This window comes from Pelodiscus sinensis, chromosome 5 (genome assembly GCF_052426305.1).
Source record: "Pelodiscus sinensis isolate ZL-2025 chromosome 5, ASM5242630v1, whole genome shotgun sequence".
In the NCBI taxonomy this organism is placed as follows: domain Eukaryota; kingdom Metazoa; phylum Chordata; order Testudines; family Trionychidae; genus Pelodiscus; species Pelodiscus sinensis.
The window spans coordinates 121,571,948-121,586,222 of record NC_143056.1 but is presented as its reverse complement, the minus strand read 5'-3'; the positions used below and the strand labels follow the sequence as shown (position 1 = coordinate 121,586,222).

The window sequence follows — 14,275 nt, the reverse complement described above, 5'->3', positions numbered from 1 at the left end:
GCAGGCAAGGCTTGCTCCAGCATCCCAGCTGATACATCCTTTGTCCATAGTGGGCCTGGTCCGCAGCAGGGGAGGAGCACTGCTTAAGCCCAGCGGTGTCTCTCTCCCACCCTCCCTTTAATTGGTTAATCGGTTAAACAACATAACCAATTAAACAGGATTTTACATCACTAATTACAAAGAACACACACATCAATTTTTCTTTGCTTCGTGCCATGAGTTTTTCATATTTACCATATTGCTAAAAAGGCCTACGAAGGAATTTAGCAAAATCTTACCAACTTTCAGAATGCATTAGCTAACCTTGTGGGTGTCAGAGGAAGAGTATCTACGAACTGCAGTGATAAGATGAAAACTGAATTAATTCCAGATTTACAAGGCAAACAGCTGCTCCTATTATTAGTCAGGCTGTGGATGGGGGGCATCCAGTACTGAAATAAGTTCACATTAACTGTTAAAAGAAGATTATTTCACTGGTTCACTGAAGCTATGTTGGAATGAACCATGCAGTGACATAAGACAGAGATGTTGTACATTGCAAGGTAAAGTGGCTAAGGGCACTCAGGAACCTCTCATGTGTGTCTTTTATGATCCAATAACTTTTAGCATAGATTTCTGGTTTCTTCTTCAATTGGACACACCCCTAAACACTCTGAGCGGGTGAATTCACTTTCACCGGGGAACCTTGCTGGAACCATTCACTGGCCTACAAAGGATTAAAGGCCCCTTATGCCATATTTTACAGATTCAAAATTGTGTTCAACACATTCAGCTCCCTGTGAAATCTTACTCAATTTGAGGAACCATCCTTAACATCATTTTATCTAAAAATCCACCAAAATGACCTTCTTGATCAGATCTGTAAGTTATAGACATATGTGACACGATCGGGTACTCTATGTCAAGAATTCTTCCCTGTCAATATACTGACAAAGTCTCTTGCTGGTATGTTTCACTGTGAAAATGAAAAAGCTCCCTATGCCCTGTGCTGCTGCCTCTCTGACAGAGAGGCAGCAGCACAGGGAAGGGAGGGCGGCTCCCTGCGAGCACCAACTCCAACCTGCCTCCCTGTGTGTAAACATGTAACCTCTCAGCGGTTACAAGTTTGCAAAAATAAACGTTAACATTCCTACTGACAGGTAGCACTGCAAGTGCAGGAACATAAAGCAGATGACCAACATTCTGCCCTAAAGTCCTTATTAAGACAGTAAATTAAACAGATGTTTGCATACTACAAATCACAGTGCTATTTGTAATTAGTGGCAGACAGGAGACCTGCCTTCTTTCATAAGAGATTGTTTGCCAACAAACTCTTCCAATGCTGGATTTTCTACTCAATAAGGACTACTGCTTGACATTTGATAACACTATCTAATAGGAAGTATTTGTGCTCTCTCATTGTTAGCTCAAGAATCAGTAAATACCAGTCATTGTTTACAAACTTCATTCACTTCCTTTGTGAAGAGATCAATATTTAATGAATAGACTCAAGCCCTGAAAGACCAGCAAACATTTTTGCCAGACCAGAAATTTATCACATTGCTCCACCTAGTGGTGCAAAGTGTAGCTGTAAAATGTCACACGCTACTTTAGGATTCAAAATAATCAATGTCTGGATAGATATAGTATATTACAGTGTTTCCCAATTTTATTTGGCTGAGGAACGCTTTTCAGCTTTTCAAATTTTCAAGGAACCCCTAGGTTTGTCAAGCAAAAAAAAGGGGTGGGGGTGGGGGAGGAGAGAGGGACCCACCAATTCATGACCCAAGACCCCCCCCCCATCTCCTTTCTGTGAGGCCTCATCCGCTCTGTTCCCCTCCTCTCCATCACTTGCTATACCCAGCCCTTATACTTGTCTCAACCTAGTGAGTGAGATGCGGGGTGGGAATGAGGGATTTGGGGTGTGGGAAGGGGTGAGAAGTACAAGCTCTGGGAGGGAATTTGGAAGCAGGAGAAAGGGCTGTTGACTCAGGGAGGGGGCTCTAGGCTGGGGAGTGTTGGGTTCAGGTGGAAGGTTGGAGTGCTGAGCAAGCCAGGGCTTGTGGATGTGAGGGTGCAGGAGTTTGGGCTGGATATGTGAGGGACTCAGGGCAATAAGGTTGTGAGTATGATGGGCTCAGGACACAGATTTGTGATGTGTGGATGGTGGAGAAACGTTGTGGCAGAAGACTGAGGATGTGGGGATGCAGGAGTGTGGGGATGTAAGAGGCTCAGGACGGGGGTTCCAGTGTATGATAGGCTCAGATTTGGGGTCAGGTGGTGTAGGAGTGTTATGATGTTGCAGTGAAATGGGGGTTTGGTCCCAATTGGGGGCTTGTTGGCCTGGCTTCATTTTTAAATAAAATATTATGTCAAACTCAAAAGGTTTAGCATTGTCTTTATATATGAGAGGGGTGAGGAACCGGTTTTGAGTCAAAGGTCACTGACCCACAGAAAAGTCAGTTGGGGCCACACAAGTGAGACGCAAAAAAACAAAAAAAAGCTCCTCCAAAAACCCCCAAGCCTCACTAATGTGGTCCCAAATGTGCTGGTGGGGGTAGGGGACAGAGTGCTAGTGGGTGCTGGGGAGAGGGTGCTGCTGGATGGAAGGATGCTGGCTCAGGTGGCAGGGTGCTGGGGCAAGGTGCTGGGACAGGCAGGTGGCAGGGTGCTGGGGTCAGGGACATGGTCCTGCTGGGCACTAGGGTGACTGGCAGGGTGCTGGGACAAGGAACAGTGTGCTGCTGGGTGCTAGTGTGGATGGCAGGGTGCTGGGGCTGGGGCCAGGGCCAGGGCCAGGGTGGTGCTGAGTCCTGGGGTGTGAGGCAAGGTGCTGGGGCCAGGGCGGTGCTAGGGTGGATGGCAGGGCTGCCAAGGAGCGGGATAGGGATGGGGTGCAGGATCTGGGAGGGAGCTGGGGGGCGGAAGGGGACAAGGTCTGGGTAGGGTGCAGACCAGATAGGTAGGGTGCAGAAGCAGGCTGGATGTAGGGTGTCTGGCTTCGAGGGAGGGTGCGAGGAGGGGACTTGGGTAGGAGTTGGATCTCCCTGATCTGGCACCCTCTAGACCTGACTGGTCCCAGATGAGGAATTTTTGGACCGGGGACGTCATTTCACGGCTCCTGGTCCCCCCCCTTCCCCACTAGGCTTCTTTGCACCTCTATCCCCTGCAACCGAACTAAGCTGCCCACCCCTGCTGGTTCCCTGCACTTCCCCCAAAACCATCCCTCATAATCCAAGGGAGTGCAGCACTAGTTCCCTGAAGCCCCTCACAGCCCAGCTGAGCTGCCCATCTGTTCTGTATGCCCTTCCCCATCCACCTCAGCCCAGCTGAGCCCTCCACTGGTTCACTGCATGCCTCCCCCACAGCACTGCTGATCCCCGTTTCCCTGCACCTCCTCCAAGCCCCACAAAACTGCTGAGCCAAGAGCCGATTCCCTGTCCCTCCCTCCCCTTGAGTCTAGCCCCGGTTCCCGGCACCTCCCTCCTCCTGCAGTCAAACTGAGCTCTGAGCTCCACACCCCCGCCCCCACACACACCACACCACCGCCCAGCCCAGCCCAGCCCCCCAGACCTCCCCATTCTGCAACCCAGCTGAGCTCAATTTCCCTGCACCTTCCCCCAAACCATGTAGACATGCTGAGCCAGTGCTGATTCCCTGCCCCTGCCTTCCTCCCTCCCCTTGGCTGTGTCTACACTGGCACGATCTTGCACCAAAGCGGCCGCTCTTGCGCAAAAATTTGCTGCCTGTCTACACTGGCCATGTGTTCTTGAGCAAGTACACTAACGTTCTCATGTATGAAATCAGGGCTTCTTCCACAAGAACTACGATGCTCCCACTCAGGAATAAGCCCTTTTGAGCAACTATTCTTGCGCAAGAGGCCAGTGTAGATAGGCAACATGAATTTCTTGAGCAAGAAAGCCCTATGGCTAAAATGGCCATCGGCACTTTCTTGGACAAGAGAGTGTCCACACTGCCATAGATGCTCTTGTGCAAAAGCACAGCTCGCACATGGAAGAGTGGATGTGTTCTTGCACAAGAAACAACCAGTGTAGACATAGCCTAAGAGTTTCCTCACATGAGCAAAATGAATTTTGTGTTGTGCACCAGTATTGAGTTCATGTGGATTGTTTGGATGTGCCACCCAAGTTATTAATAAATATTTTAAAACCTCTACCTTTTCCCTCTGCTGCCATGTCAGCTCCCCTGGTGCCTGCTGCCCCCCGACTCCTCACCCTCCTCTGCTGTCCTGACTCCTGCTCTTCTCACTGTCCTCAGCCCTCCTGCAACCTGCCCCCTTCCACCAGCCCTTCTCTCCTCCCTGTGCCCACTTCTCCAGTAGCCCCACTCTGATCATGTGAGCTACCCATCCTCATCCCCTTTTCTAACACCTCCCTCTACAAACCTGCTCTGCGTCTCTCCTCTGATGGTGGTCCCTCCCACCCAGAATCCCCTGGCACCTGCACCTTCTCTTACCTCTGCACCCTCCTGGTGCCTCCCCCTTTCCTCACTTCCCCTGACCCCTTTGCTCCATTTTTCCCTGATGCCTACCCCTCACCACCCTCTGCCCCCATTCCCCTCATGCCCCTCTGCCCTCTCACATGACTTGCTCCAACCCAGCCTTCCTCATGCCCACCCCTTCTTTCAAGCCTTCTCCCAGCACCTCCCCTCACCCCTCTAGCCCCCAATGCTCTTACCCTCTCCCCTCCCAGCATCACCCTGTCCCCCTCCCACTGACACCTCCTCTCCCCTCCTGCCCTTTTCCTCATTGTCTGTGCTTAGCCCCCTGGCAATTGTCTCTCTTCCACCCCTGTCCCTTTGGTGCAGTGGTCCCCAACCACTGGAGGTTGCCGAGCGCCAGGGGGTGTAGCCGTTCGCCCACTGGGCGCCAGAGGGCGGGGACACTTGTGCGCCCGGGGGTGGGCCCCCCCAAGTGCCGCGAGCCCGTGGCCGACGCCCCCCACACAGAGCGCGGGCGGCCAATCTGCAGCGCTCCCGGGGCCGGCGCTTACCTTCAGGGAAGGTCGCACACAGCAGGGACAGGTCCGGGGAAGAGACGCTCTGGGGCCGGGCTAGGAGGACGCGCGCGCGGGGTCGGGACCAGCTCCATGCTGGCTAGCCGGCTCTCTCTCTCTTTTTCAGAGGGGGCGGGGGAGCGCCGGTTCCTCACGGAACCCCTCGTTGTGCTCCGCAGAACCCTGGGGTTCCGCGGAGCACCAACTGGGAAACACGGCATATTAAAAAGGTACCCTACACTGCACACAAGTGAGCCACCTAGCTGCAAAATCTGTGCAGTTAACAAAAGTTCTCACATGTCTACAAATTGACCAGTAGTGGCCTAACCTTGCTTTAAAAATATTGTTATTGTAACATCTTGTATTACAGGCCCCAACTCCAAAACACGTGAATAAAGGCTTTGAAGACATGCTTCCTGTCCTGAAATATCTCAACCATCAGACTGTGCCAAAGCCCAACTTCTGTCAAAACAGAAGGCAAATAGTGAAGAATGAGTTGCCTGGTAATTATGTTATCAAATCTTTGCTTTGTAACTTGGATTTCAGATTATCTGATCAAAGCACTAAAATATAGAAAAGCCTGATGAGGGTTAAAAAGAGAAGAGGAAATTAGTTTTTACTTCTGGTTTACAAGCTGCTTGGCTCATTTCTGTATTCGCATATCCCTTTATTCTAACAAGATAATTAATAAAAGGTCTTAAAAACTGTTCACCTTCAGCTCCTGATGTCAATAACCAAAGCATTTAATTAGATATCACATGAATACACATCCATTTGGCTCATCTTGATGGCTTCATAGAATCAGAAATTAGGTCCATTAGGTCATCTAATCCAACAACCAGCCAGAGCAAAGTACTTGCTCACTGTATGCTTGTTAGCCAGCTTCATTTTAAAACAGTGGCCCCCAAACTTTTCAGGATTGTGCTCCCCCTATCCCAGTCTGTGCCCTGCAGCTCCTAAGTGGAGGGCGAAGTAGGAGGACATGGATAGGGTAAGGGGTCTACAGCTGCAGTTGGGGTCTCGGACAGGTGCTGGAACCACAGCAGGATACAGAGCCTTGGCTAGGAGCCAAGGGTGGGTCAAGGGATGGAACAGAGTTTGGGGTGGAGCAGGATTGGGTGTGGCTCCCTCCCTAGACTTTATGCCTTGTGACAAGGACAAGCTTTTGAGTTTACACAGAGTTCTTCTTCAGGTGTCTATTGGTTGTCTGTCTCTGACATTAAAGGTTAGATTTCCAGAAGAGGCAGAGCAGGTACCTGGAAAACCCAGGTTTAGGTGTGCACTTTTTTGAAGGAAAAAAATCTACAGTGCTATCTTTTAAAGTTCGATTCTAATGTTCTGTCCATGCTACAACTTTCAAGGCCAGTTAAGGAAACCAGTACAATGTAAAAAGCAGCACAATAAGCTTTTACAAAACTATTTTTGAACTCTTCCAGGTGAGACAAAGCAGATGTCCTGTGGAAGGAACTTTGTAGCATCTGTGGCATAACTCCACTACTCCTCCCCAAAACTCCCACAATACAGAGTAGGGATGTTAAAGACTAGTATACTAGTCAACTGGTTGATATCCCACTACCCATTTGCTGCCTCTATAAGATAAAGGCAGCAAAGGGGATGGGGGGGGGGAAGCAGTACTTCAAAGTGGTCACTGCACAGCTGATCCGAGGACTCCCAGCTGATCCCGGGCTCCCCACGGCATTTCCCCAGAACGCCTGGAGCCCGGGGTCAGCGGGGGACTCTGAATCACCCGCTGACCCCGGGCTCCATGGCTTTGAAATACACAAGAGCTCCCACTGGGGACTCTTGTGCATTTCAAAGTGGGCACAACGTGTGCTGCCCGGACTCAGTGGGACTCTTATACATTTCAAAGGAGGAATGTGGAAGTGCCTATCGAATAGTTGATGGAAACCATTTTAACATCCTTAATGTACAGTAAGATACCAAAAAAGGCTACCTCTTTTTCCATACCAGGAAGTACATTCACATAACTTTGGCAAAATTGCACACAACTAATACATTTTTCATTAAGATTTCTGAGATTTATTAATCCTACAAAAAATCATACAGCAAAATAAACACAAAAGCAAACTACCTTATCCTCAACTTTACGTCACTAAATGCATGAATTAATCTGGAATCTTTATTTTCATCTTCTCAACATAACATGATTTGCCTTCTTCAGCTCGTTGTCCCACAGCGGGATAGATCTCTAAACTGTGGTGAAAATTCCTAAACCACAAATATTATCCCCAAAGGATGACTCATGTCAATGGATGAGGAATTGATTTAGGGACATAGAATCACAAGACTGTACCTGTATAATAAACCCCAACCATCCTAAAAAGGAGAATGAAAACTTGCTGACCCACAGAAAGGAATGGAAATTTTAGAGTCAGCTGCATGTGAATTTGTATTTGGAGACAGAGAGGATACCTCAAATACAGGACTTTATTAGTCAAAATCAGTCAAAGCCGGGTGACAACATCAAAACATAGCTCATGAAAAGGTGTTAAAGGAAACCTCTATCTAACTTAGGAAATGCGATTTTACTGTAACCCTGTGTGATACAAACCAACAAAAATGGTTTATAAGGCATCAAGGAAGAACAGATTTCTACCCTCTCCCACTCTTAACCCAGTCCAGCTAAGGAGCATACGAGTAAATTTACTTTGTACAATCATTAGCCAACTCGGCTATTATAAACTGCGGCTTATTTTAGAGAGAGACAAAACTCACCTATTTTGGGATGGGATGTTGGCAGTGCAGCCTCTGGAAAAGGTGAAATCTGACAATTGTCCTGGTAACTAGGATAGTGAGGTTCCGGATGACTGACACGGCAAGGCTGCTGGACAGTAGTGTCTTGTACTATTGGAAAAAGGAGTATTTGTTATACGTTGCTTTGACTTTTTCTTTTTTGTTCTTAAATTGATGTGGATTTCCAAAAGCTATAGCAATTGTAAGGATTATGAATGCTTCTTTAAACAGAGGTGTGATTTGACATTGCTACCAAACTCTGACCGCTGTTAGTCCATGTGAGTCTCCTCTTTCACTTTTCAAGGTTGCCACACCCCTCCACACTGGCTTCTATATTGTCAAGATCATCCAAAGTTTCCAAAATGCTTAATGAAGATTTTGTGCGGCTCAAAGATGGCACAGCAACAGATGTTCAGGGTTTGCTCAGTGAATCAAAGGCGGGGCTGACATTGGAATCTAGGTATCCTGGCTGCCAATTCTGTGTTCTAGACACTGGGCCAAGAATAACTACTGGTAAGAAAACACAGGTTAAATTGCAATGTTCTGAATTAGGGATGTTAAGTATCGTGTAAATTCACGAATCGAATAATCGATGCATTTTTTAAACGCCACCATGGCATTTCAAAGGGGCAGCACCGCACAGCTGATCCTGGACTCCATGCTGCGCTGCCGCTTTGAAGTACTTCCCTTTTCTCCCCTCCATCTGATAGAGGCAGCGGTGGGGAGGGGAGCGACCAGTCAACTATCCTGCAACAATATACAGCCTCATTTTTCACTTTCAATATGCTTTAACTATTAGAAGTTCTCATCTAGCACTCGTCATCATTAGATCTCAGAGCACTCTACAAAAGGAGGTTAGTGTCATTATCCCCATTTTACAGATGGGGAAACTGAGGCACCAAGCAGTGAAATGACTTGCCAAGGTGTCTCAGCAGGAGAGCCAGGAATAGCACAAAGGTCTTGTGCACCCCATTCCAGTGTCCTCCTTATCATACCACACTGTTCCCCAAACATTATCTCACCATGTTCAATCACCATGCTGCTATATCTTAAAGTAAGCATCCCATACCAGTTTTGCACCCACAAAACTTAGCCACACAAAATTGTTTGCGCAAAACGTGGACACGCAAGACTTTAGGACCTGTCGGAACTTTTGCCCATAGTATGGTAACTTAATTTTAGTGCCACTATTCTACATATTGCAAGGTTAATGCAAATAACACTTTAGTTCCACTGAACTTGCTTTCAGACCAGGGATGTAAACAATTTATAAAAATAGTAACTGTGTAACCAATAAAAATTATACCGATTATACTGCAGAGCTGCAGTTGCTCCTGGCCTCATGAGAACACTGGCTTATCAGTTAACTGATTAAACTCTTACATCCCTATTTCAGATTGTAATCTTTTGCATGTGATTTGCAGGCTGGTAGTTGTGTACCAGGTTTGAGGCACAGAAGTCATCACCAGATCACTCAGCTTGACATCCTGTGTAACACAGGCCACCTACACACCAAACCCAACAATCAAAATGAGACTAAAACTATTATAGAAGACTAGACTATTATGTGCCATACACAGAAAACAGGAGGGACCAAGCTGTACCAGTGCTTAAGACCTTTGCAATGGCAGGGACATTATTAAGTAAAGTATATTCAGATAATACTGACAGTGACCCACATCCCATGTCATAGAAGGCGGCAAAGAAAACCCACAGGTTTTACAAAAACACACAGAAAGAAGAAATTTAAAAAAATTATAGGATACATGTAACCTGTACTTGATTTCACCCAAACTCTAAAGCAGTGACACTATGCTGTTGTTAGGTATGTTTTTAAAACTGATATTTGTTCCTTCTGCCAGAACTATTTGAATTGCTAGATGAGCTATTAGTTCACTTGATTGTTTTACATTCCAATGTGCAGGCCTTATTTGAATTAGCATTAAGAGAGTGTGTGTGGGGGGGGGGGGGAGGATACAGCTATTTTTTCAGTTTACTTTGGAGATGTCACAGCATTTTTCATCCAGTCAATTTCATTGCACAAACAATTTTACATTTTTGTGGATTGTTTTTTCAGAGTAAAAGAGGAAAGGGGGGAAGTGGAAGATGGGTCTGTAAAATACACAAAAAGTATCAGGGAGGACACAAAGGTAAGTGCAGTAAAAAATATTTTTAATTCATTTTATGAAACTAACAAGATTTCATGCTGATAGTGTTATTGTGAGTATAGGAGAATGAATGATCTACACCTTTGGTTAAGCCCTTAAAGAAAAGACTCACAGCTGTTTTCAAAACCCTTCCCCCTTTTGCAATGGGAATTCAGAACCCTACACACATAACTACTGCAAAATGCACACATATTTTGGGGACTCACCAGTGGCTCCAGTGAATACATCACCCTGGGATGGACTTTCTGAGATGATAGCTGTGGCCTCCACAGTTGATGCACGGTCGAAGGTCAGAGCACCAGAAGTAGTGATCTGTCCTGAAGGAGTCACGGTGACTGGAAATAGCAGAAGCACTTTCATAATTAGTGCTCAACTCTGAAGCCTTGGTTGTTTAGCTGTTGATCTCCCTGTTCTGAATCATCCTAAGTCACAGAATTCACAGATCAGTAATTGACCTGTGTTATCAATATTTGGATAACACCTCCATCCCACAGAATGGAAAATGGAAACAAAAATCTTATTTTGGCTTCTGTATTCATTGTGTACACATCAGCTTCCCAAAGTTATGCCTCACTTTAATCTCTGAAGTTGGGAGTCCAGATCAGTTTTACACATTTTTATTCCTATTACATTATACTTTGAAATGAGTGTAATGTTGCAACACAGAAAATAAGGAAATAGGGCCAGGAAATCCAACAAAGCAGATCTCTAATTTATGGAAAAGTTAGTAAGAGTAGCTATTACTGGTCTGAGTATTATACTTCCACTATGGTTTGGTTCTTTAGACCAATATTACCTTATTTCCCTTAAAAGCTGACTGACACCACTTTTAGACAATGAACTATGTGCAAGGCTAAAGTTACAAAATCTTTCCATACCAAAATTCCAAAGACAGTGTACTAGGGTGCTTAGAAAGATCTTAAAACATAACCTATTTTTTTTAACTCCCCTAATCAGCCAAAGGTAAGGAACCACATCTTGAACACACCCCATGCCTATTTATGTTGAGATAGATCTTTTCACCTCCAGGCTGGAGTATCTGCAAGCATTTTTCAGTATCACAAGGACCTGTTACAAGACTGGGGGCTGCTCCTAGCAATGTTCAAACAGATTCAGCTTTATTTCAGAAGCTTATTTGAGCATGTTAGAGAGACAGAAAACCACTTGTTCAATTGTGTTTTTAAAACAAATCTGATCAACAAAAAAAAATTCTGAACTCCTGGAGCACAAAGCTTTAATCATCAGACTAACATCGACAGAATTCTGCAAGAGACCAAGTCAACCCAAATTCTGGACCTCTTCTCTGAACAATAAAGCAGTTTGATTTTAACCAAACTTCCATTTAATTGCCATGCACTATTTTTGACAGTTAAATATTTTTCTTGGCTAACAAAAATTTTCTTTCAGGAAATATGTCCCTTCCTGCCCAACCAATCCAGTTATGTTGCAATCCAGCAATGAGACTTTAACTACCAGGAAGAAATTTAACTGCAACATCACTGAAGGTATCAGGAAACAGGAGCAGACTGTTTAAGAAAGTGAACCTTTGTTTTCACACCCAAGTATCCTGGTAATCAAAAACAGTGGGAAAGAAAATACAGAAAGATTACATGGTATCTGTATAGAGTTAAATTTAATATATTCTGAAAAACCTATTTGAAGGTGAAGATGGCCCAGACAACAGCTCTCACTAAAAACTTCCAGGTCAGAGACCATTCCAACAGCTTAGATTCTGATTTTTGGACAGCAAAAGGCCAGCATAGGGAATTGAACCTGGGTCTCCTGCAGAACACAAAGGGGTAAATTTTGAAAGTACAACTGCTTAACTCCTATTGAAAGTCAAATCAACGGGTGTTAGGAACCTAGTTCTGGAAAATCTACTTCTAAATCCCTACAGAACAAGATGAGGACTCCAAAGTTTTTGATGGCCCAATGGACCAAAAAACTAGGATGGGGAGGGAAATTCAGGTTTCTTGTGCAGCAAGAAAAAAATGCAACCCAAGTTTTAGCAAACACAAGATTTTCAAGGTTTTTTTAAAAAAAATTATTTTCCTAGAAACAGTGTTAAACATTTTTCTACTGAGTCTACAACCCAACTACTGCAACACAATGCTCAGGCATGAGAGCCAAGAAATGAAACTGATTAATCAGACCAATCTCATTTTACTGTCTAATCAAAATAACATGCCAAAGCTAAACAATCAATAACATTTACGAAAACCTTTCTATTTGGATTCCCTAGGATGTCATTAATTTGGAAAACTAAAAAAAAAAGACAAAATCTGATTTATCTATCATGATAATGCTCCTCTAATAAAGAACCAACAGGTCTATTCCAGAAGGGAACTTACAAGTGGTAGCAGCTGTAGCAGGAAGCAGGGTGATGTTTTTGGGAGAATCCTTTTTCACTGGAGTTGTAGGCAGTTCGTTTTCTTTTTTTCGCCTTTTATAAGGGACAAAAAGTCGTACAGGGCCACTCTGAGACAAAGAGAAATGAGCAGTTTCTATAGGCACTTTCTTATTAAGACTTAGACCTTTTTTGTCTTGCTCTCGTTTGCTCTAACTCTCCAGACATAGCTGGGAGCACACTGTTTTACATGTAACAGCTCTTCTTGGGGAAGACAGAGATAACCAACCACTGGGCTCGCCTGCTGCTGCATTTTGTCAAAAAGCCAATTAAAACTACAGGAGAGGTATCTGCTTCTCTCCAGGCCACGGAGAATAATTGAAGTGCACAATATTTAAGGTATTTGCTCTCAACCTTTACAGTACAGTTGGTGGTGTCATTCCATGGTCAGCGCTAAAGATGGTCAACACTGAAGGCTAAGATATTGCCTGTCTCAGCAAAGAGCATGCTCCCAAACCAGCTACCCACTTTAACCAACATAATTTCTGCCTTCCCACCCCCCTTATGTTGCTCATTCATTTCACACAAAACATCCACTCCAGCTAAAAGGACCTGGACTCAGCTCCTTACTATTATTATCTAAGGAACAACTCTGAACAGACAGTTCATTACCCCAATCATGAACAATGCACACAACACTCCTAGCCACTTCCTATCTCAGGTTACTCCTGACTTACACTCCAATGGCCATGTGACAAGCCTGACTGTTACAAAACCCGGACGCCAACATGGAATGTTTTCAAATTAGTGAATATAAACTTGCAACTCACCAAGGTCATGTCATCACAGCAGGCAGCACAAGTGCATGAGGCAGCATGAGGATTTAAAATCCCATCCTGGAATTGAGAAACACCAGGACAGCATTAAAAGATCACAAACTATTCAAGACATGAACATACTCTAGCAAACGATTCAGGCCTCTCCTGAGAATCTGTCCAGTCCCTGAAGACCCTGGATAGAACTCTTCAGAAACAAAGGGAAGAGTGGGGAATATACCGAGGGAAGAACAACTCCAAAAGCAAAGACAAAGGGCAAGTGAATGTGTTTAGAAAAGCATAAAGAATCTCTGGCCAACTGCCTAATAGTAATGCCACAGAAAGAATACCTCAAAAAATGGGCCTCCCTTCTAACACTGAGATGTAAAATATCTGGAGTAAACTAATAAAGGAGCATCTTGCTCCCAGACAAACAACGGTAAAACAGATTACAGAATTAAAAGGAGGTAATGCTGGTGGGACGCTTTAAGGCTTCCCATTTCCCCACATGGAGTTCAGTGCTGGAACTTATCCCATGGCATCATCTAACTGGAATAAAGCTATAACCCTTTTTGAGCTTAACAAAATATTTGGGCTGACTTAACGTGGGAACGTGACCGGGGTTCTACCCCTTGGTTCTCTGCAAAACCAAATCACGGTTAATGAACTGCTCTGTTGTAACAATGATTTCTTTTTAATACTCCAATGACTGAGTCAGTGTGTTCTCCCCCAGACTTTGATAGCATTTGGCCAGGACGTTGGACAGTTCATGATCAGACACACTGCCCTCTCTCTCAAGACAAGCATAGGCTTGCTCTTACATGAATAAGGCACTGTAGTGGCCTCCCTGCATAGCGGATGCTTCTTTTCCAATCTTTGCTGCTGGCTCTTCCTGCCATGGCTTCAAATTCTGTAGGGCTGTACCAGTTTTCCCCTTGCTTAATACATCGGCCACGCCCTCCTGAAACAAGACAAGAGATAGCCTCTGGTAGTTAAGAATAACTTTCACTTTTCTGAAGATGTAAGCACTGAAACCATCAAGTGATGAAGCAATTAATCCATACCACGTAACCATGTGGCACACTATTCTAGTAATTCCCCCCATCATTCAAATAACTGTACTCATTTAAGACTTTGGCTGTATTAACCAGTGCTTACCACCAGTTAACCACAGATCAATACTTCCTGCTCATGTGT

General features: G+C 44.9%; 1 protein-coding gene across 5 annotated transcripts in view; it reads right to left on the bottom strand.

Annotated features, from left to right (window-relative positions):
• Positions 1–14,275, bottom strand: part of DEAF1 (DEAF1 transcription factor) — a 44,378-nt gene that overhangs the window by 22,559 nt on the left and 7,544 nt on the right. For all 5 annotated transcript variants that reach the window (XR_012903684.2, XR_012903683.2, XM_075928248.2 and 2 more), the window contains exons 5-9: positions 13,900–14,039; positions 13,094–13,159; positions 12,268–12,394; positions 10,123–10,251; positions 7,731–7,859 (exon numbers count right to left, since the gene is read on the bottom strand). Coding sequence is in view for 3 of the 5 variants with exons in the window: in XM_075928248.2 (XP_075784363.1) it covers positions 7,731–7,859; positions 10,123–10,251; positions 12,268–12,394; positions 13,094–13,159; positions 13,900–14,039 (591 nt within the window). In the remaining 2 variants the exon portion in view is untranslated. The remainder of the gene's footprint in view (positions 1–7,730; positions 7,860–10,122; positions 10,252–12,267; positions 12,395–13,093; positions 13,160–13,899; positions 14,040–14,275) is intronic.